At 35.8% G+C, this 27,985-nt stretch overlaps 1 protein-coding gene across 1 annotated transcript in view; it reads left to right on the forward strand.

Moving 5' to 3' along the window:
- The window catches only part of DMGDH (dimethylglycine dehydrogenase), a 95,346-nt gene that overhangs the window by 60,031 nt on the left and 7,330 nt on the right, over positions 1-27,985 (forward strand). Inside the window, exons 14-15 of the mRNA XM_051991807.1 lie at positions 2,030-2,089; positions 19,766-19,900. Of these exons, the coding sequence (XP_051847767.1) occupies positions 2,030-2,089; positions 19,766-19,900 (195 nt within the window). The remainder of the gene's footprint in view (positions 1-2,029; positions 2,090-19,765; positions 19,901-27,985) is intronic.

Consider the following 27,985-nt stretch of genomic DNA (forward strand, 5'->3'; position numbering starts at 1 on the left):
CCACTTCTAATTGAGTTTAAAAGTAATTTAATCAATACTGTTTTTGAAGTGTGTGTGTTTGTGTGTGTGTACACATATATAGTTGTTCAATCATTTTTATTCATGTCCATATTCCTCTTGATTCCATCTGGGGTTTTCTTGGCAAAGATACTGCACTAATTTCCCATTTCCTTCTCTCTCTCTTTTCTTCCCTTCCTCCCTCTCTCCTTTCCTTCTTCTCTCCCTTCTTTCTTCTCCCTTCCCTCCTCTCCCCCCCCCCCCCCGTTTAAAACCAATAGTCTTTGTTTTAATGTTTAAAAAGATAGAAAAATGTTCATTTAGACTATAGAATATCAGGGTAGCCTTACTTATGAACTTTCAAAGACATATTCATCCATATTGATTTTACCTTTGGAGAACAAAAAAACCTCCTATCTATCTTCATTTTAAAAAGTGTTTTCTGTCCCAACGTTTAATCCAGAGCAAAAGTAAAGGAGAGGGGAAGAGATGAAAACTATCTTGGTTCAAATCAGAGAGAAAGCCTGACGATCAAAGAATGCTTTTGAATTACAAACCCTTATTTTTTTTTTTTTGTCCAAAATCTCATTGCAATCTATTCTGTCACACACACACCCCTTCTTCTCTCATTCGCTTATGCTATTTATCTCCCTTTCCTTCTCTTTAGCTCTCTTCCCAAGCTCAGTAACCTCCAAATTTCCCAGTAGTATTAGAGAGCCATCTAGCGTTACTACAGCAATCAATCTTTTCTTTCTTGCCTGGACACTGATGCTAAACCTTTGAGTGTACAAATCTTTTCAGAGCATTTATAGCTTGATCTGATTTGGCAGTGAATCCAGATTTTACGTATCATTGAAAGAAATGATAAATTTTTGTTATTTATCAATTTTATGGAGCTTGATATTTTTCTCCTCAAAAGCTTGATAGTATCTTAGGATGCTTTGAAAGTCTCAGATCCTGAATCATAGTAAAATGACTTTCAGTTCAGGTCTAGTTTATATATCTGAATTTAAGCCACATCTAAGAAGCTATGATTTCATTACGCAAATATAACTTCTAAAAGTCTGAGTACAGTCTATCATAACTTTTTAGTAAAATGATGACAAAGAAAGTTGTTGGGATCAATATTAGTTTAAAAAATATTTAAATGGAAAAATACAAAAAAATTCATAACAATTTTATGGGAAATTAATTTTCTGTGTTGCACATGTATGTTCTGAAGTAATCTTATTTTAGTGGTATAGTCTATATTTTGGATCTAATACAGTATTACTTTAGACCAGGGGTCCTTAAACTATGGCCCGTGGGCCAAATGCAGCAGCTGAGGACGTTTATCCCCCTCACCCAGGGATATGAAGTTTCTTTATTTAAAGGCCCACAAAACAAAGTTTTTGTTTTTACTATAGTCTGGCCCTCCAGCAGTCGGAGGGATAGTGAACTGGCCCCCTATTTAAAAAGTTTGAGGACTCCTGCTTTAGACCCAGATTCATGTATAAATATAATAAGTATAATTATTTCAAGGACTTTGGACCTTCTTTCTCTCCTCTCCTTTTCCATGCTCTGTAGGAAAGCAATTTCCACTTGTTCCACCTTTAACTTCTTATTCTAGATTTTTAATAACATGGGGTGATATCTTTTCATTATTTATATATCTGAAACAGTATAAAAAACATGACATAAAGATGTGTAAAATAAATATATATTTTAGAGATTTGTATTTTAACCAAGGATAATTCTATGTACTTTATATATACTTTACATGTCAAATAAATTTCCAACAATGGAAATTTAAAAAGTAAACCTTCCATCTTTTCAGTTACACAATGATCACCATCTGTTGAAAAGTTACTTTCTCTTTTTTTAATTGAAAAGGTTATTAGAAATCCATCTTTATTTGAAATTTGTCTTCATAAAACTAGAAGGAAAACGGAAAACTATGGGCTTTTTTAAAAGAAAAAAACTTGTAAAAACAGTTTTTAAAACTATTGTACAACCTTTTAATTTTAGAATGTCTTTTTTTTTTTCTTTATAGATGAATTGTGATACAAATCCTCTGGAAGCTGGGCTAGACCATTTTATAAAATTAAACAAAGTAAGTCTATATTCTGAAACCTTTATTGTGTATCAACATTTTTGATGAAATTTTGAAATAAAGATTAATTTATATTTGTTTGAGGGGGAATATATTCAGGATCTCATATAGTATGCTTTAGATTCAGGTGGAAGTAAAAATATTATATTAGATCTTCTAGTGACAGTTAAACTTTTATATCAAAGCTATCTTGCTCTTCTATTTTGCTTTTAAATATAGCTAAAGAAATTAGTCAATTTTAATTGGTGAGCTTAATCCAAAGGTTTTTTCTCCATAAGCATGAGGACCCATTAGTAATATTAGTATTTGGAAACTGTGACAACTGTTGTAGAAGTGAATACAAAGTGTGAAACTGGACTCAATAGATTTCTTCTATTCAATTCTGAAACTCTTGTCTACCTCTTTTTCCTTGAATGCAACATTGTATCTCCCATATCCATGTGCAACATTCTATCTCCTATATCCATGTCTTCACATGGCGGAAGTGTTCCTCCTCCTCCTCCTGTTCCTCCTCCTCCTCCTGTTCCTCCTCCTCCTCCTGTTCCTCCTCCTCCTCCTCCTCCTCCTCCTCTTCCTCTTCCTCCTCCTCCTCCTGTTCCTCCTCCTCCTGTTCCTCTCCTCCTCCTCCTCCTGTTCCTCCTCCTCCTCCTCCTATTCCTCCTTCTCCTCCTCCTTTTCCTCCTCCTCCTCCTGTTCCTCCTCCTCCTCCTCCTCCTCCTCCTCCTCCTCCTCCTCCTCCTCCTCCTCCTTCTCCTCCTCCTCCTCCTCCTGTTCCTCCTCAGGTCTTTGTTTCCTTTAAGACTCTACTCCTTTTATTATTATTATTATTATAGTTTTTTATTTATAAGATATATGCATGGGTAATTTTTCAGCATTGACAGTTGCAAAATCTTTTGTTCCAGTTTTTCCATTCCTTCCCTCTACCCCCTCCCCCAGATGACAGGTAGACGAATACATGTTAAATATGTTAAAGTATATCTTAAATACAATATATGTATACATATCCACACAGTTATTTTGCTGCACAAGAAGAATAGGACTTTGAAATAGTGTACCATTAACCTATGAAGGAAACAAAAAATGCAGGTGGACAAAAATAGAAGGATTGGGAATTCTATAGAGTAGTTCACACTCATTTCCCTGAGTTCTTTTGCTAGGTTTTTTTTTTTATGCAAGAGGCCTTTCCTGGTCCCTCTATATGCTAGTGCTTTCTCTTCTGAGATCATACCCCATGGGGCAGAGCCAAGATAGGGAGAAAAAAAGGGAGCCATTTGCATTCTCCCCAAAACTCCTCTAAAAATAATTAAAAATAATATCTCAAAACAAATTCTGAAGTGTCACAACCACAAACAAACAAAAAAAAGAATAAAACAATTTTCCAGCAAAGATAACTTAGAGATTCTGCCCAAAAGGTTTGTTGCCCTGGGGCGAGAATGCAGCACAGTCCATTGCAGGCAGCATCAGTCAGATGAGGTCCCAGCAAACTGAAATTACCAAACATTTACCTTCTAATATATCTGTTTAGTCATTTATATGTTGTCTCCTCCATTAAAATGTGAGCTTCTTGGGCACAGGAACTGTTTTGCCTTTTTGTATCCCTAATGCTTAGTACCACTCCTAGCTCATGGTAAGTGGTTAATAAATGCTTACTGATTAGCCTTTGCTTTTCCTTAGCCTTGCTGCTTTTCCAATCAAATGTATCTAATTATGACATAGGTCAATGGACATTTCCTCAGAGGTGGGAAAGTAGTTTTAATAAATGAATGGAGCTCATAGCTAAGGGGTAGGGGCTGAAGAAGCAGTACCCTGAGCACCAGCATCTGTTACTCAAAGTTCTCATTAGTGTACAAAGGATAAATTGTCCTGCCCTAGCCTATGCACTAAAGACTGTGTTCAAATCCTGTGTAACTCTGTAAAGATGAGCATTTGAATGGGGCTAAGTGACCTTTTATAGGCCCCAGCATCAATCACTAAATGCAGAGCTAGGATATTAACATAAAGCATGTATATTTATGACATCAGGCGTTAGGAAAATGAACCTCCTGAAGAGTTTTAAAGGGAATATATTTCTGTGCGTTTTTTTTCCACGGCTTTTATTTTTATGATGTACCATCTGCCCTAAGACCAGAGAAAGCAGGTGCAAGTGATTGGTTCAGGCCCTGGTGGCAGATTGCTCTTCCCCATAACAGAAGTCTTGGTTTAGTGGTTAAAACGAAGAACAAAAATGGCCTCCCACTTGAAAGCACTAAAGTTATCATGGGGTCCACCAAATGTAGATACATGACTCATGCTTTTTGCTTCACTTCTTGGGCATTATTGTTTGGGGATTAAAACAAGGATAAATTTTCTCTTTCTTCATATAATAACCAGGCATAAAACTCCCTTTGTAATTATAAACAGGTGCAGATTGCATATTTATTAGTCTTTTTAAATTATTTCATCAACTAAAAAGAGCACAAAGCTCCATTAATTATTTAATAGATAATAGTTTTGGCTTACAGGTCACTAGCATGCTTTATATATTATTGGTCTTTTTGTGCAGAATTGGATTTTACTAATAAAAATAATGGCTGGCATTTCACACTCTGAATTTGCAAACAGCTTTACAACATTTTGAGGGGGATGTTGAGGGGAGACAGGTAATGGGGAGGAGGCCTGTGATTTCAATCATACAAGAAACTACAGGTAAAGACACTTCTTTTACCAAAACAGATCTATGACTTATAGTTTTAAAGAATTGCTTTAGACACACTACCTAGGGTCAATCTGTGTGTATCAACTATGGGACAAAAATTGAGGCTTTCCTGACTGACACCAAAATGTCTCTCTGAGTGGTATGGTCATACCTGTTTTACAGATGAGAAAACCAAAATGCGCAAAGATTGTGTTTGCTTGTTGTTTAGACCATTAGACAGATAGTAAACTCCTTGAGAGAAGGAACTATTTTTTTTTTTTTGGCCTGGACTTTAGAAGGTGATTAATAAATGCTAAGACAGCTAAGTGTTAGGAATATTCCTCTTCCAGAGATACTTACTAACTGTGTGACTCTTGGCAAGTCATTTAACTCTATTGCCTCAGCTTTCTCATTTATAAAATGAACTGGGAAGAAAATGGCAAAGTCCTCCATTATTTTTGTCAAGAAAACCCCATATGGGGTCAGGAAAAGTTGGACATAATTGAAAAATCACTGAACAACAAGAATAAATGCTAGGTAAATGACTGACTGAAATGTCAGAGGAACAATTTGAATTCAGATTTCTCCTGTCTCTAAGTCCATCCCTCTTTCTCCCAATATATTGCTGACATATGGCATACATTTGAGATGACTGGACCCTTCTGAGCCAACCATATCGGTCATCTTAATTGACAATGTATATTCCCATGTCAATGACTTCAGGGTGATTAAGAAAAAAAGCAGAGTTTGTTGGTTACTTATAAACACCACCTCATTCCAATAATACATGATTTCAGCAGAATGGATCTTCCCTCATGTGCAGATTGCAGCCTCTCCACACCTTAGTAGACAGTCTTTCTAATTTACTGTGGCCAAAAGGAAAAAAAAAAATCATCACCTGGTAGACAGCCTTCATTTTAAGAATCTCTCTAAACTTAGCTATCTTCTAGTTCTCAGAGATGAGTCTATCACTGATTCCAATCTCCTGTACTTTAGATTTCAAGTACAGCCATGCTTTATGTCTAGTTCGTAGCATGAAACTGCAAAATGCCTCTAGGATTTTCTTCTCTCTGGATACAACCTCCTGTCCTTCCTTCTTTCCTATTGCCTTACCTGATAACTTGGTCTTCAACCTGTTTATGACCTCAGGCTCACTACTCCCCTCCCCACATTTTCTCATCCAGGTTCTTCTCTTATCAATAAAAATTCAGATCTCTCACATGAAAAACAATTATTTTGACAATACATTTTCAGCCTTCTTGAAAGGTAATCTGTTTTGTATCATCTCTACTTTCTATTCATTTTTCTTTTCTTTTCTTTTTTTCTTTAGGGAGGATTTTATTTATTCCATACACAGATGATTGAAAGGACAAAATTTTTCAAAATACAGTAATTGATGAACATATACAGTATACTTATTTCTATTCACTTTTAAATCCTTTGTAATCTGGATTCTGCTCCCATCTACTTCCTTTCTAAAAACTTCCTTCTTGTGGTCATTTATTACACCCTGTTTGGAAGATTTGATGGAACTGTTATTCTTCTTTAACCCTCCTGAAGCTTTTAAAACTATCAAGCACTATGTCCTTGAAACTCTCTCCTTCCCTGTGTAGCTTTCACGAAATGACACTATTCTGGATCTATTCCCACATCTTACGGCTTTTTTGAGTCTTTTTTCTCCTCTCATTTGCTAATATCTAATGATGGCTCAGGAATTCAGCTTTGTCTTCTCTCTGTGCCCCCTCTCAGCAATGATAAGGTCTCCCACAGTTTCAACTACAACTTCAGTGGAGACCAGTATGATAAATTATTATGTCCAGGCTCTACATAACACTTCCAACAGTCCACACCTCATACATCTCGACTTCTCTTTCTTTCCCTGTACCTCAAACTTACTATGCCTCAAACCAAAAGCTTATTCTATAAGCCTCCTGATTTCCTAATTTGGCTAATTTCTGAAGTATTTTCTTAGTTCCCTAGGTTAAAAATCTTGTATTCTTCTTTTCTCCCTCTTCTGTATTACCTACTTGTATCTGACCATTTACCAAGTCTCATGGATTTTTTGTTTTCAATATCTCTCACATGTATCATTCCCTTCCATTCTCACTGTCACTCCTCTAGTATCTCTTGACTGAACTATTATATAATAGTCTCCTAAGTGATTTCCCTGCACTCTGGTCTTTTCCCACTTTAATCTATCTTTCACACTGTTGACAGATAAGTCTTTCTAAATCTCATCATTTCCCTGCTCAAAAAACTTCTCTTGCCATACAGCACAAAGTCTATACTTCCTAGTGTGACACTGGAAGGTTTTCATATAGTTCTAATCTAGCATTCTGTCATGGCTTAGTGAATAGAGAGATTTCCTAGGAAGCAAAAAGAACTGAATTCAGTCTTTGCTCACATTGTCTAAATAAGTTGCTCCCAGGGTCTTCAATAATTCTCTAAGATGATACATAGAGTATACATTGGTAGAAGGAATCTCCTCATCTAGGAGTTCCTATACAAATGAAATCAGTTCTACTCCCTATCTTTCCATGACAGATATTCTTGTGAAATTGAATAGAAAAGAGAGATTAAATTTATTTGGGACAGTGAGATAACTAATCAATAACAACCAAACCAAAAATGTATTTGATGCATGACTGACAGGTGGCATTGTGTGGCTATCCATCTTTAATTAGGGGAGAATATTTCACAGGAAAATGGCAAAATTCTGTCTTCTACCTCCCTTACTCTAGTGTACCTTATGTCACTTATGACTAGCTTGCTTTCTGCTTAAGTTTCAGTAGAGTAGGTCTCAAATCCTGTGATATTTTTTGTCTGAGGTAATTGGGGCTAAGTCATTTGCCCAGGAAGTGAGACCAGATTTGAATTCATGTCCTCCTGATTTCAGAGCCAGTGCTCTATCCAATGAGTCATCTAGTCCCAAATCCAGTAACTTTAGAGAGACCATTTTGATTGAGAATGATAGGAAAAGTTTAATTCTGGGAATAACATGCCTATATCTTAACACAACTTATCTTATAGACAACCTCTAGAATCCACAGTAGAGTAAACCAATCTGGACTCAGGGAAAAATCCAGTCCTTTATACTGTCTTCAAAGCAAGATTAGTAGAGTCCCTAGGTTCTCTTTATATAGACTAAAATCTGGACTAATTCATACCCTATTCCGCCTCTGGGACTAATGGGAAAGTATCAAAACAGTTGTCATCCATCCCTAGATTCTTTTCCATGTCAGACTTTCTACAGTGAAGTGATATGGAAGAGTAAGAAAAATATTTCTTAAGCTTCCAGTAAGTTTACAAGACAGAATAAATCCAATAGAGTATAAGCAGGATGTAAAGTGTGGAGTGTCTTAGCTCATAGTGTTGGAATAGAATATGATTTTGAAGAACTGATGCTTTTGTTCCCCCTCCCCAACTATGCTAAAATTAATTCTGAGCTTCTGTTGAAATCAGATTTAGCTGCCATACTTTCAAAACAAATTGGGAAATAGGGAGACAGGGAAGCTATAAAAGTAAAGGCTGTTTTCATCCTCACTGACAGTAGAATGTAATTTGGACTCAATATGTAATGTGCTATAAGAAGTAATACTACCTTCTTTCCTAATAATGAATTTCATAATAATGAAAGCAAAGGCAAGAAGAAAACGGATCAAACCAAATTCACATGGTAAAAATAGGTGCTAGAGATGACACACTTTGATAGCCTGGTAAGAAAATAATGAAAAAAATCCATAGATAATATGATTTATCTTAAAAAGAGTAACGAGAAAATATTAATAACTAATAAATAATTAATAATTGTGCCTACTTGTTCAGCTCTGTAAAATATTTATGGTAATGTATTATTTTGTAGGCCTGTTTTATTATGATACTTGAGGAAAACATGATGGGGGAATAGGAAAGCTTTTGCTAAGAATTTTCTATAGGGTATTTCATCTTCTTACTCACTCTATTGACTAAAAAGGTGTTGAGAGAGATTGCAAAATCTGGCTCTTTCCATTATTTGTTTGTTTGTTTTAAATCTGACTCAGTAGAACAAAATGCACTTAAAGGATATTCTACAAAAGATGTTTGCCATGAGCATATTAATGTGATATAATTCCTTGATGAATGTGTTTCTGTCAGAGGGAATCACATGGTACTCACTGGGGAGGATGTTCACCTCTCTAGAGCATTCTGTTCACCCAGAAAATCCAGAAAATTTATTATATGACAGCAATCGGTGTGTTTTCAGCAACTCCCTTTATGAACACACATAATTTAAAGAAGAAACATTCTATTTGTATATTAGGGGGAAAAAAGAATAGAACATAGTTCATGGGAAACAATGACATTCATCTTTGAGCAATGTGCTTCCCAGCCCCAGCACAATCTCAGTCATTTCCAAGTAAGTCTCCCCGCAGTAATTACCTATTACATCTGCTTTGAGCATAATTCTTTCTTTAGTTTTCTCCAGCCCCACCAGGTGGCACCTGTGCCTCTTCCCATCGCAATTTCTCTGGCTGTCTTTAGCTTTTTGCCACACAAATGTCTTTCTCTGTCATAGGCACTGTTTGGTCTAGAATATCCTTATGTTGGCAGGAAATCCCCTGGCCCTGGAAAGACTCATGATGTCTATAATTAGACTGTAGAAATAATAATAATAAGGTGCAATAAATGAGTGTCATAAAAGTATCAGGCAAGAAAAGGGCCAGTCTAGGGATTAAAAAAAAGTAAGGCCCACGTGTTAAATAGGTATTCAAAAATTATTAGGAAGACTAGTTAGCTCACTGAGTGGATTCTTTATGGAGTATTTATGGGAGAACATGGAAAATGATTATATAGGATGAGAAGGCATAGAGGCACTATTGGAGAGAGTACTCATATCAACGCGATCTTAGGATTTATCCTTGCAGGTACCTGTTAAAGAATCAAGGCAAGGAAAAATACCTTTATTTTCTTCAGAAAATTTAATTTAGAAGCAAAAAAAAAAAAAAAAACTACTAAAGGATTTAATAGTTTCTGATACTTACTTAGCACCTTTCTGTTACCCTGGGGTTTGAATTCATATATTAAAGCTAAGGGGCAGGTAGAAGGAGCACTGACCCTGGAGTCAAGAGATTCTGAGTTCAATTTTGCTTCAAACACATAACATTTACTAGTGACTCTGGACAAGTCACTTAATCTTAATTGCTTGTCCCCCTCCCTCAAAGTAATAATCAGGAGAATAACTGATTTTTTTAAATATAACTTTAAGGTCTACAAAACCCTTTGTGATCATTATCTCATTTGATCATCACAACAACCCTATGAGGTAGGTAGTGAGTAAATTGATATCTAGATAAGTTAATTAACTTATCCAGGAGCAGCATGCTATTAAATACTTCAACCAGCCATGTTAAAAATGTGTTCCCTGTTGCTAACTTAGATATCCGAGTGCTTGGAATGTACAAAGATCATCTAAGTTCTTTTGGTGGCCAATTACGAATGAAGAATATGCATTATAAAGGTGTAAAGGTTTTCTATCAGCACATAACAGTGCCATCTTGTGGATAGTGAACCACAGACCCTGGAAGTTTCTGCATGCAATAGGCTCCTTTGCCAAGTTTTGGTGTTTCAATATAATTCAGTAATTGGGTAATTCAAAGGACATTTCATCACATGCAATCATTTCATCTAAAACTGAACTTAATTTTCCATTTTAAAGCAGTGCTTTGATTTATTCCAAAGGAAGTTTCTTTGGAATAATTCCAAGCCCCGTATCTCCTCTCTTGAACATGGAAGGAATGCCTCAAAGAAGGAGCAAAAAGAAAATCAGCTGTCTTGAGGTTTTATCTTGGCTCACACTCAGAGCTTTCCTGAAATTTCTGAAAGTCTGCCAATCCCACTAGAACCCCAAGTGCACAGAAGAATTCAGTTTAAATCTTTCCTGATCACATAACAGTAAATCGGAAGATTTTTTTCATTTCTGAAACAGAAAAGTATATAAAAGCATTAATACTTTATAAAACAATGTCTTGAACTTCTCAATGCTTAAAAACAGTATGAAATGTGTAATAACCATAGACAGGAAGTTAAAAACTATTACTAGCCTTGGAAAATTTCAACGCCTTCTTTTACAGAAAATGATTTGAGGCATAACTATTCAGGAAATAGAAAAACTGGTAAAAACAATTATGTGGAAAGTTCTAAAGGTCATGGACAATGAGTGAGAAAGGATTCTGTGATAATGGTATGGTAGTCAGAAAAAGAGCCAGGAGAGGTTGTGTGGTAGTAAATCTGTGATTCAAGTTCTTCCTTCGGTGCTTGTTTGTTTGTATGTTTGTTTGTTTTTGGGAGGTGGGACGAGGCAATTGAGGTTAAATGACTTGATCAGGGCCACATGACTAGGATTTGAATTCAGGTTCAACTGACTCCAGAGCTGATGCTCTGTCTATTATGCCATCTAGCTTCCCCTCAGATTCTTCCTTTGATACATGCTGGTTTTATGATCCTGGACCACATTCCATTATCTTCTCAGGGCCCCCAGGAAACTTAAAAAAATATATTTATTTAATATTTTTTCCAGTTACAGATTTTTTTTTTTTGCATTTGTTTTCAAAACTTTTGAGTTCCAGATTTTCTTCCTTATTCCCATCCCCAGCCCCCATTAAGAAACACATGTGAAGTTATGCAAAATATTTCCATAAAAGTAATGCTATGAAAGAAAACATAGATGTCCCACCTGAATTAAAAACCCTCAAGAAAAATAAAGTTAAAAAGAGAGTGAGAGTGCATATATGTATGTGTGTGAGAGAGAAAGACAAAGAGAGAGACAGACAGACAGACAGACAAGAGAACGCTTCAATCTATATTCATTCACAACTGGTTCCTTCTCTGGGTATGAATAAGATTTCCCTTGACAATTCCCTTGACATTAGGGTGGTCGAAGGGGAGGTAATGAAGTCCTGATGCTCATGTGAGTAGAGAGAAAGACAAATGTGGGAAAATTGCTGTAAAGGTAGAAACAATCAAATTTGATGATAGATTGGAAATGTGGGGTGGGTGAGTAAAAGAGAGATTAACACCAAGGTTGCAAGCCTGGGTGACTGGGAGGATGGTGGATCCTCTGTAGCAATGGAGATGTTAGGGGGAAGAGAGAATAATGATTTCTGTTTTATACATGTTGAGTCTGAGGTATATAAGGAACATCTCAGTTACAGAAGTCAGACAGGCAGATGGAGATGGGGGACTGGAGTCAGGACCAGGGCTCGATATAGAGATCTGAGAGAAATGATGTCTGTTTAGAGATGATCACTGAACCCATGGGAGCTGATGCAATAACTAAATGAGACAGTGTAGAGTTAAAGGAGCAGGCAACCCTTCTCAGTCTGAAATTCTGAATTTCACTCATGCTACTGTTTTTTTCTGTAAATATTAAATTATTAATAAAATTGAAGAATGAAAACCTTCTGTCCCGGCCTGCAGGATAGAGTGTGTATAGGCCCTGAAAAGAGAGAAGAGAAAGGGCGGGACAAGAGACGAGTAGAATAGAGACAAGACAGGCTTTCTGATCAAGTCTCGTTTATTGTGGGCAAAAGTACAAGTATTTATGGTGGGTTGTAAGGGAGTGGGGGTCGTGTGAATTCAGTACAGAGGGGACTCTAGACAAAGGATTTGTTTCCTGCTGAAAGAGTAATTGATCAGGGGCCTTTGATGATGTAGGAAGCTCCAGGAGGCGTCTAGATGTCTATTTATTCAAGGTTAGAGTAGTTTCAGGAATGTAGCTTTATCACCTGTAGATTAGTGCCTGCTCCCCACACCTTCTTGCTTTCTGATTGAAGAAGCACTATAAAAAGGTTGAAACTATACTAAAATTTTTTTTAAAATTAAATTAAATTTTAAAATGCTTATTCCTTTCCTGTGCTTTTAGGAGGAAAGAAACTTGGTACAATGGGAAAAAGTACTGCCTCTAGAGTCAAAGGTTCTGGGTTTAAATTATACCAACCGTCCAGAACTTTAACCTCCTTCAGTCTCAATTTCCTATGTTTCAGTTCTGGATTTATGAGCCCTCTCTCAGCCTTGATTAATCCTTTCCACTAATCCTTTTCCTAACTTCCCCCTGGCAGTCTTCAATGCCCATCCCAATCTTCTCTTCTCACCTGTTTCTTTAATGATATTACTTAGAATTTTCTATTTGCTTCAGAGATTAGAGCCAAGTTTAGATTTAATTTTAATTAATCTATATTATGATATGTTCCTTTGGGTAATGTATATGCTGTTAAGAAAGCTAACTAGATAAGTAATTATAGGTCACTTAAAATACAACTAACAACCTTTACACAATATATTAACTATATATAGTAGACTGTTGGTTCAATGTTTTTTTTTTTCATTAACTTCTCAAACTGATTAATTAAAACTATAAGCCAAGATTATTTTTTATCTTTAACCTCAGTGTGCTGGGGATTTATAAATTTTTCGAAGTTGTTAACTGTCATCTGCACAGTTAATTCAGCGGTGACCCATTAAAACCGTGCCCATCTGTTCTTGGATCCCAAGGAAAGCTCCAGCTATAATTGTTACATTAACCTTCAGGCCTCCTCCTCCCGCCTCTATCCACTTACAAATGATAACTAAATGTAGAGAGAAAGAGCTAATCTTGGGACAAAAGCCCAACGGAAACGAGAAGTAAGATAAAATTTCCATGTTAAAGCTCCCAAAGACAGTCTCTATTAGCAACCACAAGAGTTAACTTTTATATATTATTTTAAAGTTATAATCATTGCTGTCGTTCAGTTAGTTCAGTCATGTCTGACTTCACATGATTTCATTTGGGGTTTTCTTGGAAAAGCTGCTGGAATTTCCTTCTCCAGCTCATTTTACAGATGAGGAAACTGAGACAGACAAGTATGAGTGATTTGACCAGGGTCACACAGCTAGTAAGTGTCTGAAGCCAGATTTGAATTCAAATCTTCCTGATTCCAAGCCCAATGCTCTATCCACCATGCCATCTAGCTGCTACAAAGTTTGCAAAGCACTTTACAAATATTATCTCCATATCTCCTCACAACAACCTTGGGAAATTGGTACCATTATTATCTTCATTTAATAAATGAGCAAACTAAGGCAGACAATAGTTGTGTTACTTGAACAAGTTCAACCAGTCAATAAATATTTCTGGCAGACCTTCCTGACTCCAGGTCTAGTGTACTATTAAGCCAGTAGAATCTGGGTTCAAGTTCTGCCTTTCACACACACACACACACACACACACACACACACACACACTCTGCCAAACACTGGGCAAGTCACTTAACTTGTCAGTATTCTAGGCAACTCACTAAAATTTCAGGCAAGGTACTGACCTGCAGTGGTACAGGAACTTTCTTCAACTAGAAATTCCATATGCTAATGAACTTGCATATATTTTGTAGATATTTATGTAGATGTTTAATAAATGATTATTCATTGTTTGATAATTTTTATGACCAGAGGAAAAAAGTTATCCACAAATATATGGATACTATCTCTCATTTATTTGTATTTATGATACCTGAAAGTATAGTAATAATTGTTAACATTTATATAGTGTTTACTGGATGCTAGACACACTACTTCTGTAGCTGCTCTTCTAATGTAGTTATTGCATGGATTATTATTTGTATTTTGTAGAGGAAATGATAGACTCAGAGGAGTTAAATGATTTTCCCAGAATTACATATTCAGTGTCAGAGTATTCAAATTCCATTCTCTTTTGACATCAGGTTCAATGCCCTTAACATTGCACCATATGCTGCCTCTAAATACTGTGTTAAAGGTTCTTTAATGCTCTGTTGATGGAGCTGTGAAGTAGTCCAACCATTCTGGAAAGGAGTTTGGGACTATGCCCAAAAAGCTATTAAACTGTTCATGCTCTTTAATCCAAGGATACTGTTATCAGGTTTATACCTGAAAGAGATCAAAGAAGGAGGAAAAGCGCTATAGGTACAAAAATATTTATAGTAGCTCTTTTAATGGTGACAAAGAATTGGAAAGTGAGGGAATGCCCATCAATCAGGGAATAGCTGAATAAATTGTGGTATGGTATGTGAATCTTGCTATTCAGTTGTTTCAGTTATGTCCAACTCTTTGTGATCCCTTCTGGGGTTTTCTTGGCAAAGATGCTGGAATGGTTTGTCATTTCCTTATCTAGCTCATTTTACAGATGTGGAAACTGAAGTAAACAACATTAATTGACTTGCCCAGGGTTACACAGCTAGGAAATGTCTGAGTTCAGATTTGAACTCGGATCTTTCTAATTACAGGCTAAGCACTCTATCCATTGCATCACTTAACTGCCATTATATGAATGTAATGGAATACTATTGTAATGATGAAGACATGATGATGTCTGGTTGTGGATGATGATGATATGGATAGTTTCAGAGAAACTAGGAAGACCTGTATGAAATGACACAAAGTGAAGTGAGCAAAACCAGTAGAAATACAATAACTATACTGTAAGTATAATCAACTCTGAATGACTTAGAAACTCTGATCAACACAATGACCAAAAAGAATTCAAAAGGACTCATGATGAAATTCATGATGGTGCTATCCACCACATTGAGAATTGATGGTGGAAATTCCTTCTATGACACAAATATGGTTCTGATACCTAAACCAGGAAGAACCAAAACAGAGAAAGAAAATTACAGATCAATCTCCCTTATAAATATTGATGCAAAAATCTTAAATGAAATAGCAAAGAGATTACAATAATTTATCAGCAGGATAATACACTATGACCAAGTGGGATTTATACCAGGAATTCAGGGTTAGGTCAATGTCAGGAAAACTACTGTCATGATCAACCATATCAATAACAAAACCAACAGAAATCATGATAATCTCAAAAGATGCAGAAAAAGCTTTGGATAAAATGCAGTACCCATTGCTATTAAAAACATCAGAGAGCACAGGAATAAAGGGAGTTTTCCTTAAAATGATAATCAGTAACTATCTAGTACCATCAGCAAGCTTTATTTGTAATGAGGAGAAGCTGGACACATTCTCAATAAGATCAGGAGTGAAACAAGGATGTCCACTTTCACCACTATTATTCAATATTGTACTAAAAATGTTGGCTTTAGCAAAAGAAAAAAAAAATAAATTAAAGGAATTAGAATAGTTAATGAGGATATAAAACTATTACTCTCTGCAGATGATATGATGATATACTTAGAGAATTCTAGAAAATCCTCCAAAAACCCACTTGAAACAATTAACAGCTTTAACAAAGTTGCAGGATATAAATAAACCCACACAAATCATCAGCATTTCTATATGTTACTGAGAACTGATGATGGACTCAGGATAAGTACTGAAATAAATTCCTTTCCTCCTTCATTCTCTTCCTTCTTTCCTTCTCTCTTTTTCTTTCCCTCTACTTCCTTCCTCTCTTCTCTCCTCTCTCCTCTCCTCTTCTGTCCTCTCTTTTTCTGTCCTCTCCTCTGCTCTCCTCTCCTTTCCTTTTTTTCTTTTCCTTTCCTCTTTTCCCATTTCTTTTATTTTCCTTTCCTTTCCTTTCCTTCTTCCTTCTTACCTTCCTTCCTTTCTTTCTTCTCCCCCATCCCTTTCTTCCTTTCTTTTCTTTATTTTTTTTTCAACAAGGCTAATGTGAGAATTTAGTTTTCATATTTTCAAATGAGTGGGAGAAGAGAAAGGAGAAATTTTGGCACAAAAAAATTGAATTTTAAAAAATCCTATATTAAGACCATGGAGGCATAAAGGAGAGGTTAATACTAAATTGACTCAGCTAAACTGTTCATGAAAGATGTCATTTGATTTGGGCTTTAAAAATGAAGAGAGAACATTTTCCTTTTTGGGGTAAAAATATCTTTGGCGATTTCTTGGGACCTTTTGTACAATGGTCCTTTGATGCTTACAAGATTGTGAACCTTACAACACTGATTTCTTGAGGACCTGGTATGGTACTGTCATTATTTTTCACTTAGTCTTTATCAGTGATGTCCAACAGAGTATATTTGTATTTAAGAGACAGATTTTCATGCCTGGGAACAACTGAGAATCATTGAAAGCCCTGCAAAATTTTTAGAATGAGGTCTAGTTCACTTTCTTCCTTTTAATTATGAGTCCCATTCATCATACATCATTATTGCCTGTGTCTGAGATATCTACTGATGGACTCTCTCCCTCCTTTACCTATTTTATATTCAACCTTTTTATATTTGTTATATTCTTCAATAGAATGTAAGCATCCTGAGAGATGGGACATTATATTCCAAGGATATGGTTTGAGACACATAATGGGTAGTTAATAATATCTCAAAGAATTGAATTAGATACCAAGCATGGGGAACAGTATGATCAAAGGAATGAAAGTGGAAAGTGAGACAACACAGGGAATATTTAAGAACCAGAACATTGCCTAAAACACAATGGAATTGTTGAAGAGCAAGTGGTATAACTAAGTCTGTATATGTAAGAGGATGCTAATTGTGGAGACTACTATAGGATAGTAAAGTATGAAACTTATTCAGCAAATTAATTGGGAGTCACTAAAGACTTTTGAGCCAAGAATTGATGTATTGATACTTCAAGGCCATGGAAATCAGGTAAATCACAGAATTTGAATCCAGGTCTTCTGACTCCAAAGGATTTTCATTTTTGGGAATTAAGTTTTGATTGATCAATTTTGATCTCCTTACATTATCATAAATTCCCTCTGGTATTACTCTCTCTCCACTCCCAGAGAGTTATATCATATAATAAATAATAGTTTAAAGATTAAAAACAGAAAAATCGGCATAACTAATAAAAATAAAAAACAAAGAATTAGACATGATTGAAAAATGACTGAACAAAAATGGCACCATCATTGTTTTGCTATTGTTTTGAGTGGATAAGGAGCCATAAAGCACCAAGTGATGGATAGAGAAATAAAAAGAAGGGCAGAGGGTCATCCAACTGGGAGATGTATTACAGGCAGCTAAGGAGAGATGAGAATGCAGAGCTTTAAAGAGAGAGATCAAGGTTAATCTTTCCATGTTGATTAGTTAATACCTTATATTATCATTTAGGGATAGATCTGGTAATAAATCTAATCCCACCCCCAAACTACTCTTTTCTCTTTCTCCATCTTACTTAGATTTCTTTTTCACTGCTTGCAGTATTTTCTACTTGATCTGGGAGTGCTGGAATTTGCTATAATATTCCTGGAAGTTTTCATTTTCTCTCTTTCAGGAAATGATTGGTAGATTCTTTAAATTTTTATTTTACCCTCTAGTTCTAAGACAGTAGGATAGTTTTCACTTATAATTTCTTGAAATATAATGTCTAGGCTCTTTTTAAGCTCATAGCTAAATTCTTCTCTCTCTCTCTCTCTCTCTCTCTCTCTCTCTCTCTCTCTCTCTCTCTCTCTTTGGTGAGGCAATCAGGATTAACTGACTCACCCAGGGTCACATCTAGCAAATGTCATGTGTCTAAGGCCACATTTGAATTTGGGTCCTTTTGACTTCAGGGCCAATGTGTATCTACTGTGTCACCTAACTGCCCCATCTCCAGTAATTCTTAAATGATCTCTTTTGGACTTGTTTTTCAAGTCAGTTGTTTTTCCAATGAGTTATCTCACATTTTCTTCTATTATTTTTCATTCTTTTGATTTTGTTTGTTTCTTGATGTCTTGTAGAATAATTAACTTCTACTTATGGAATTTTAATTCTTAATTAGAATAATGCTTTTAGATGCCCCAAATAAATTAGACAGAATAGCAAAAGAAAAAAAAATTCTGTTGAAATATGTGTATTTGAATATGAATATGAAATATGTGAAATATATAAGAATAAAAAAGTTAAGATCCTTAGAAGATGGGGTGTTGTATACAAAGTTATACATAGTATGTATCTCCAGAATTTTTTGATGTATTGATACTTCAAGGCCATGGAAATCAGGTAAATCACAGAATTTGAATCCAGGTCTTCTGACTCTAAAGGATTTTCATTTTTGGGAATTAAGTTTTGATTGATCAATTTTGATCTCCTTACATTATCATAAATTCCCTCTGGTATTACTCTCTCTCCACTCCCAGAGAGTTATATCATATAATAAATAATAGTTTAAAGATTAAAAACAGAAAAATCGGCATAACTAATAAATACATCAGAAAAATTATGAAGATAGATGATATATATATATAGCAGTTTGTATACAATAACCTATCTTCTAAGGCAGGGATTCTTAACTTTTGTATTGTTTAAAGATATAGATATTTCAACAGAATTGATTTATTTTGCTATCTTGTGTAATTTATTTGATGCATCTAAAAGCATTATTTTGTGGGCTTACCATCTCTTCAAAAAATGGAAGTGGGTTGGTGTATTTTCTTGTGGGTCTTATTTTGAGCCATGCAAAACACTTTCTTTTATGCTACACTGAATCTTTTTCAGAGCTTTTCATACAAGGAAGCCATCTCTAACTTCTCATTTTCCACTTTGGGCTCTTTGATTAAATCTTGAACATTACAGTGATGATTTGTGCATTAACACAATAGAAGAAATCATTAGGACCCATTGTTCAGAAGATTTTTTTCAAAGTAGCTTACTTAAAATAATTTTATTCTTAAATTCTTTCAAGAGTCAATTCCTAGTGATCTGTTTAATATAGAATGGGGGGAAAGGTGCAAGTTAAGAAAAAATGGCCAACTCTGCAAGCTAAATACTTAAGCATAAGAGTCACTTATAGTACCTCACAAGCACAGGACAATGACTTATGTTTTCCTGTTTTCTGTAGTGCTGGCAAAATTGTCACTACAAATTATTAGACTTAAATCTAACAGCTCTTGAGAGGGAAAAGTAGCTGATAATGTCATTTTAAGACTGAGAAATATTTGCCCAGCCCTTTGATTTAATCTGTATTTTTATTTAATGTTTAATTGGCGAGAAAATCATAAAGACAAATTTAAATGCTTGCATCGATAACCTTGTCACAGTGCCCGAACAATCATTTATCATCATTATCTGGCGTTCTTGCAGCCAGCAGACTTCATAGGAAAGCAAGCACTGAAACAGATGAAAGAAAAAGGGCTGAAACGGAGATTGGTCTATCTCACCTTGGAGACGGATCATGTGGATCCAGAGGGAAATGAAAGCATCTGGCATGATGGCAAGGTAAGTCCTATATGGAACATGTGACAAAGAGCACAGAAACCAACTGTATTTCAAATGGTTTTAATTTAAGATTGTGCTGTATCCATAATGAGAAGTAGTGCACAATTATGTAATAGGCATATAATTTATGGACTGACATGCAAAGACACTGAAAAGAACTAAATTCAGAAGAAAATGGAAAATAATAATAATAATAATCCTGGAAACTTTGGAACATCACATGCCTTGATTAAAGGAAACAAAAGTGATGACTAAAACATACAAGACAGAAAGGTCTAAATAATTCCCATTGTCTACCCTTTCCCATATTTGAGAATATAAACTGTCAGAACAATGTACTATAGATCAAAAGCTAGCCAGAACTTTGGGAGGTCATTTAGACCTACCTTCCCTTTTACTGACGAGGAAACAGAGGTAAAGAAAAGTGAAGTGATTTGTTTAATGACACACAAGTAGCAAAATCACGAATTTAAAACCAGGCCCTCTGATTCAAATCCTGAATTTAGTAGAGTACTTGGCAAGTAGTAGGCCCTTTATAAATATTTATTGACTGATTGGCTGACAAATCTTACACTTTGATAGGAAAATTTGAAGTAGAAAGTTAAATTTTCCAGTGGAAAGAGAATGAAATCTAACAAATTTGGATTTTGCTTTATGTTTTAAATGATTCTTCAGAAAGAGACAATTCTCATCCTAGGCATAAGTTTTAGAGTCAGGATTTCATTGGTATTAGAACACTGGATGGGGATGATTTTCACTATAGGGATTGGGATTAGACTTGGCTCTTTATTGGTATGGGAAACACTTGGATGGGGACACTTTTCATCATGGAAATAAGGATTGGACTTGGGATTTCATTGGTATAGGAAACGCTTGAATGGAGACAATTCTCATTGTAGAGATGGGAATTAGACTTGAGATTTTTATTGGTATAGGAAACACTCAGATGAGGGCAATTTTCATCATGGGAATGAGGATTAGACTTGGGATTTCATTGGTATGGGGAACATCTGCATAAGAGAACTTCCCCTTATCTTCTCTACCAATACAACTCAGAATCTTTCTCTTCAATTTATAGTCAGAGTTGCCCAAAGTAATGTCAGGGAAAGATCTGCACCCAGGTCTATCTAGTTCCCAGACTAGCTTTCTATCCACTATTTCATATTGCCTCTCATAACTCTTATCTTAGTACATAAAAAAAAAAATTGGAACAAAACTTGTGAAAGTAATATAACAGTTTGTTTCCATAGCAACGCATTCCTTGAGGGCTGTAGGTTTATCAAATACTTGGAGATATCTGTGGGATAGGTGGCCTTGGGTAATAGTAAACTAATTCTTAGAGGGATGAATAAAGTTGAACTAATTTATTTCTGTAGAAAAGTAAAATGACACTATTTTCACCTTGGATTATTTACATCTGACATTCTTTTTTTGTAGATTACTGGGTAGGTAGTGGACAGGAAGCTCTCTTTTTTAGGAATGTAAGGTTTTTTTTTAAGCTAATGTTTTAAAATCTCAGTCATCTCACTTTTTTGAGGTGCCTAGACTCAAAGTGTGATTGACCAGAAATTACTATCCTAGTATTAATGAGTTTTTTATTCATGACTTCTAAACTTTACAATTATATTTATTTAGTTCCTCCTTATCTGGCATTCATAAGGTTATAGAATTGAAAGTTCTGAGAGACCTTAGAAATCATCTATTGTCATACATTTTATAGATGAGGAAAATAAGGCACACAAGAATGAAGTGTCAAAATTGTACAGATTATTAAGATAAAGCCAAGTCTCAAGATCATACAGCTGAATAACAGAAAGAAACTTCAAACCAGTACTCAGACCACAATCAAGTACTCTATTCAGACTCATAGAGTCTCAGAAGGAAGCTCAACAGCCAAATCATCGCTGACTGAGGACCCTTATGACAACTTCTTCCACAAGTATTTTTGAGGTTTTTCAGAGAGAGAGGGAACCTACTTCTTCCAAGGTTAGTCCATTCTAGTTATGGCCAATGCTTTAGTTTGGCCATGACCAGAATGGGGACATCACCTCTATTGTCCTGGATTTGGTGAATTCCTCTGTTTAAGTCAAACCAGTTTACCCATACAAAGAACTGAATTTTTGTACTTTGCATTCCTTTCCTCCCCCTCCTCTCCCTGACTACAAAAATCCTACTCATTTACTTTTTTAAAGTACCAAAGAATATCATCCTGTCCTAGAAACTGAGGATACAAATATGAATAACAACAAAATATGTTCTAAATTCTCAAAGAGCTTAAAGTCTAAAGACTATGTGTACATGAGAGAGACAACCATACAGAGAAACAAAAAGGAGCAGGAGAGACAGCTAGTGAAAATAGGGCCAGTAGATAAAGCACTGGCTCTGGAGGCAAGAGAATCTGAGTTCAAATTTGAACTCAGGCACTTATAAGCTGTGTGACTCTGGGCAAGTCAGTTAACTCCAATTGCCATATACACAATCAAAACAAAACAAAACAAAAAGCAGGGAAGAGAGAGAAAGACTCAGAGAAAGAGACAGAGAGGGAGTTAAAGAGAGAGACAGATGCCCTCAGGTAAGTTTAATACAAGGTGAAATATAGAAGGGACACAGTACCACTGATATATCTGAGGAAGGATATCAAAACCCAAATGCAATTCTTGCTTTTTTATGACACATTCTTAGGCCACACCAAAAAACCCACAGTATACAGGAATTTTGAGCCCAAGGACAGAATTTTGAAACATACCACACTATGTTGTGGGAAGTGGAGAAAGAGGAAAAGATAAGAGGAGATGGGAGGAGAGATTACATTTCTTCATTTGTCATTGGTTGAATTGTCTATAGATTCATAGGTTGTTTAAGTCTATATCTGTTGTGGGAATTAATATAGTATTTAGTATGTGACAAACACTGGCCTAAGCATTGAGTTGTTGTTTAGTTGTTTCAGTCATTTGCAATCAGTTGTAATCGTATTTGGGATTATCTCGGTAAAAATACTGCAGTGACTTGCCATTTCCTTTTCCAGCTAATTTTATAGATAAGGAAACTGAAGCAAACATGGTAAAATAGCTTATTCAAGTTCATACAGCTGGCAAGTGTCTTGAGTTCAGATTGAATTTAGCAAGATGAATCTTCCTGACTCTAGGTCTGGCATTCTCTCTATTACCCCAACTACTAAATAGTAGGAATTTTCTCTTGAGGAGGCACTTAGCACCTGAAGGAGTCAGAAATTACCTCACTTAGGAGATAGTGTTTAAATTGAAATTTGAATTAAGAATTCTTAAGAACTGGGAGTAAAGAAGGAGTACATTACAGTTCTAGAGCACAGCTTGTTCAGAGATTAATAGAGGATATGAAGAAAAGCAAGAGTAGTTTGAATTAACTGAAAAACTGGTAAGACTGGGAGGATGGGCTGAATGTAGGTTGTGAAGGATTTTAAATCCCAGATGGAGGAATTTGTATTTGATATTGGAAGTTATGAAAAGGGGAGTGAAATAACCCTATCTGTATTTTAGTAATATCATTTTGGTCACTATGTGAAAGATGGATTGGGGGGCATGTGGAGGCTTGCAGGGAAACCAATTTTAGGGGACCTTTGCAAAAGTGATGAAGACCTGAACAAAGATGGTGGCTGTCTACGTAGAGAGAAGAGTAGAAATGCAAGAGATGTTATGGAGACAATATCAACAAAATTTGGCAATGAATGAAGAAGAGTGAAAAGCTGAGAATGACTTGAAGTGTACTTAGATGACTAGTTGATGCTCTCAACAGAAATAGAAAAGTTTAAGGGATTTGAGGGGTAGGGGTGAGTTGTAGAATATGAGCTCTTTCAAAATGCCTACAGGACATCCCAGTCAATACCTGTTAGATATTTGTTAGAAAACTCAGTGAAAGGGCAAGTCTAGTGTGAACTTCTGAGTAGTGAGTACTTGGTAAATGATTATTGAATTGAGATTCCAGTTTGCTACTTCCTAACTGTGGTATGACTTCAGGCAAGTCATTTTCCCTACTTAGAATTTCTCATTTGTAAAATAAAGGCTGTCAGAAAGGTGATGTCTAAGGCCCCTTCCTACTCTGACTTTTAAAAAATTTTATTCTTTTGTTCATGGATGGACAGGGTATTTTATAATAATGAGAGGCAGTACAGACAATCACCAAAAGAAGTACAATATAAATACTTCAACTATTTACTTCAACTATTTAGAATTTGCCTACTATTGAAGTGTATGTGGCTAGATATGGCAGTGGATAGAGTTCTGGCCCTAGAGTCAGGAAGACCTGAATTCAAATCCAGTCTCAGATACTTCCTAACTGTGTGACCCTGGGCACACATTTAATTCTCTTTGCCTCAGTTTACTCATCTGTAAAATGAGCTAGAGAAGGAAATGGTAAACCACTCCAATATCTTTGTCAAGAAACCCTAAATAAGGTCATGAAAAGTCAAACTAAAATGACTAACCAACAACGACAAAGGTAATCTTCCTGTAGGCAAAATGGTTTTTTTTTTTTTTTTTTTTTTAATAGCATAGTGATTATTATGTAGTGGTAGATTCTTAACAAAACTTGTTTATCAATTGATTGACATCAGCTTTTTTCAAGAGAATTTCCACACTGAGATCTCTAGGCAGACCAAAAATGATCCTTGAAGATATGCAAATACCTGTGTATTATGATTTAAATTAGACTTTAAGATTCCTAGGAATTTTAGATCAGCTATTTTTCCATTTGGTTTTTTTTGTCAATACATATCATCTTGTGTATGGCAACTTGTGCTTAAATTGCATGCTGTGGATGTAATTTATTCTTAACTCACAACTCTGATTATATACTAGAATGCTCTAGGAGCTTTTCTCCCCCATTAATAACTGGTGTGCAGACAGTTTTCCATTTGTAAACTGGGTTCTTTTACCAAACATCTTAGTGAAAAAGAAATTGGATAGCAGGTCCCCTCAAACCTCACTAAAAGGCAGTATGGCATAATGGATAAGGACATTTTTCTTTCCTTTGGAGGCAATTGGGGTTAAGTGACTTGACTAGGATCACACAGCAGTTACTAAGTATCTGAAGCCAGATTTGAACTCAGGTTCTCCTGATTACAGGGCAAGGATCTTGGATTTTAGCCCCTAAGATATCTTCCATCTCAAAATCTCTGAGCCTATGAAATAAAGTACCCCTTTTAATTGTCTTGACTAGGAGACTGCCATGTTCCCATAAGTCAGAATCACAACTTATAAAATCATAGCCTTTAGATATGGGATCTTAAATAGCATCTAATCTAACTTGGTTGTTTTTCACATGGAGAAATTGAGGCTCAGATGAGTTGAAGTAATTGTTCTGGGTCACATAGCTAACTGTTACATCGCTAAGAGCTATCAAAGTAATTTTCTGAAAGTGTAGATCCAAACATTTTACCACCCCACCATTCCTCTACTCTCCCCATTGCTCACCCCTTACTCAATAAAGTCCTCTGGCCCCCCATATCGTCTCCAGGATCAATTATATTGACAAGCTAGCCCTGGGCAGCAAGTGATGTGATAGTGTCAGACTTAGGGTTGGGAAGACGACTAGCTATATGACCTTGGGCAAATTATTAATCCTATTTGCCTCAGTTCACTTAGCTGTAAAATGAATTGAAGAAAAATACTCCAGTACCTTTGCCAAGAAAAACTCAAATGGTCATAAAGAGTTGGACATAGATGAAAAAAAAGACTGAATGCAAAACCTGGTCTTCTTCTATCTTCCCAGTTTTCTTATCCTTTGCAACTGCATAGACTTTTTATTCCAGTAACACTGACCTTGCTGTTTCTCAAATAAGATAGTCTGGATGCCTGAAATGTGCTTCCACCTCTTTCTGCTTCTTTGATTCTCTGAAATTTTAACTAATAGCCCATGTTCTAGTCTTTCCCGATCCTCTTAATTCTAGTGCCTTCCTTCTATAGATCATATTCTATTCATCCTGTATATAACTTGTTTGTACATAACTGTTTGCATGTTTTCTTTCTCATTATATTTTGGGCTTTTCAAGGGCAAGGACTGTTTTTTACTTCATTTTTATCCCTAGGGCTTAGCGCAAGGCCCAGCACATAATAAATGGTTAACAAATGCTTATTGACTGGCTGATTGGCTGGTGGCAAAGTTAAAACCAAAGGCTCTTACCCCCTAGCCCCATGCCCTTTCTACTCTTTCTACATAATTTCCCCAAACCAGTCATTTCAATTCTATAACTCAAGGGAAATGTGGAGAATTCTGAGAATATCCAAAGGAGAGTGACTAAGATGATTAAAGGTCTGGGAAATGGGGCCTTGGAGGAAAGGTTAATGAATTGAAATTATTCAGATTGGAAAGGAGAAGGCTGACAATCAACTTGATAGCTATGTTTAAAGTATATGAAGGGCAATCATAAAAAGAGTGATGGGGATGGTCTCAAAATCCACTGAGGATGGAGAGGGAATGGATTTAATTGAATCTGGAAGTGGTTAGGAAAAACCAAGTTAAGAGTTAGGCTGAGAACTCTCTTTCCCTAAAGATTTCTTTTAAATGAAATTAACCAGACATGCAAATTAATTCTGGGACCATCAAGACCTGAAAAAAAAATTAAACCTTGGTTAAAAGATATCAGCATGCCAAAAGCCACTAAGTATTTCAAGGTAAAAAAAAAATAATGGCACAAATGGTGTATTTCCCTAGGTTATTAATAAACTAATTCCTGCTGCCATTAGACTTATGGCCAAAAATGTTTTACAGACTTTTGAATTTTATTCAGGGATAGATAAATGGAGATAAAGAGAATATTTCTTGTTCACTTGCTATTTGCCAGAAACTATACTAAATACTGAGAATTTGAATATGAGCACCCCCCCTAAAAAAAAAAAAAGCAGTCCCTCCCCTCAAGTGAGCATACATGCTAATTGAGGAACACAGCATATAAAAGGAAGCTAGAACACAGTAGGTGTTGTGGTATGGATAGGAAGGAGACAGGAGGAGTATTTATAGGAGTCCAAGATAAAAAAGTCTGGAGAGTCAGAAGAGAAGTGAGGATGGATGGTCTGGGTATTTCCTTCAGGCCAGGAACTCACCATGTAAGAGGCAGGGATGAAGGAGCAGAGGCATCTCCAGATTAAATAGGCTGTTGGGGCAGAAGTGGAAAAGCCTAAAAGACAGTTTAGATTAGAAGTGTCAAACACATAGCTGAGGCAACACTTCTGAGAGTGACCAAATACCTAAGTCAACATGTAGTTCGCAGGGATCTTCACATATGATTTAATGGCCTCTGTTTCTTTTTAAGTTGGATCACTGATTTAGAATGATGAACCAGTCTAGAGAGAGTATGGATTAGGTTACCTGCTAAGATTTTCTTACTTTGGGACACCTTGATTTTCCTAAACTTCATTCTGATTTAATTAGATGAATTGTGTACATGATAGCAAAAGAAGCTCATTCCCATTGTGGCCCAAACACAACTCTCTCTAGCATATGTTATAAATGAAGCAATGGTTCCTGGGGGAGCCTGCATCCAAAAGTATGATTATTCTTCAGATTAAACTTTTTTTTTTTTACCACTGTGTTTATTTATTTATTTTTTAAAATAATTATAACTTTTTATTGACAGAGCCCATGCCAGGGTAATTTTTTACAACAATATCCCTTGCACTCACTTCTGTTCTGATTTTTCCCCTTCCTCCTCCACCCGCTCCCCTAGATGGCAAGCAGTCTTATACATGTTAAATATGTTATAGTATATCCTAGATACAATATATATGTGTGCAGAACCGAACAGTTCTCTTGTTGCACAGGAAGAATTGGATTCAGAAGCTAAAAATAACCTGGGAAGAAAAACAAAAATGCAAACAGTTTACATTCATTTCCCAGTGTTCTTTCTTTGGTTGTAGTTGCTTCTGTCCATCATTGATCATTGATCAATAGATTAAACTTGCTGACGCACATTTCTTAGATCTCTCACTTTTAAACTCTGGAAGTCTGGAAGAAAATATGTTTTAAAAGCATGTGTCATCTTAGCAACTCGTTAGCTGACTTGATAGTATCACTCATTTCTTTACATCAGCTATTTTTTTCTTTTTAACTAGA

Source organism: Antechinus flavipes, chromosome 1 (assembly GCF_016432865.1).
Source record: "Antechinus flavipes isolate AdamAnt ecotype Samford, QLD, Australia chromosome 1, AdamAnt_v2, whole genome shotgun sequence".
In the NCBI taxonomy this organism is placed as follows: Eukaryota; Metazoa; Chordata; class Mammalia; order Dasyuromorphia; family Dasyuridae; genus Antechinus; species Antechinus flavipes.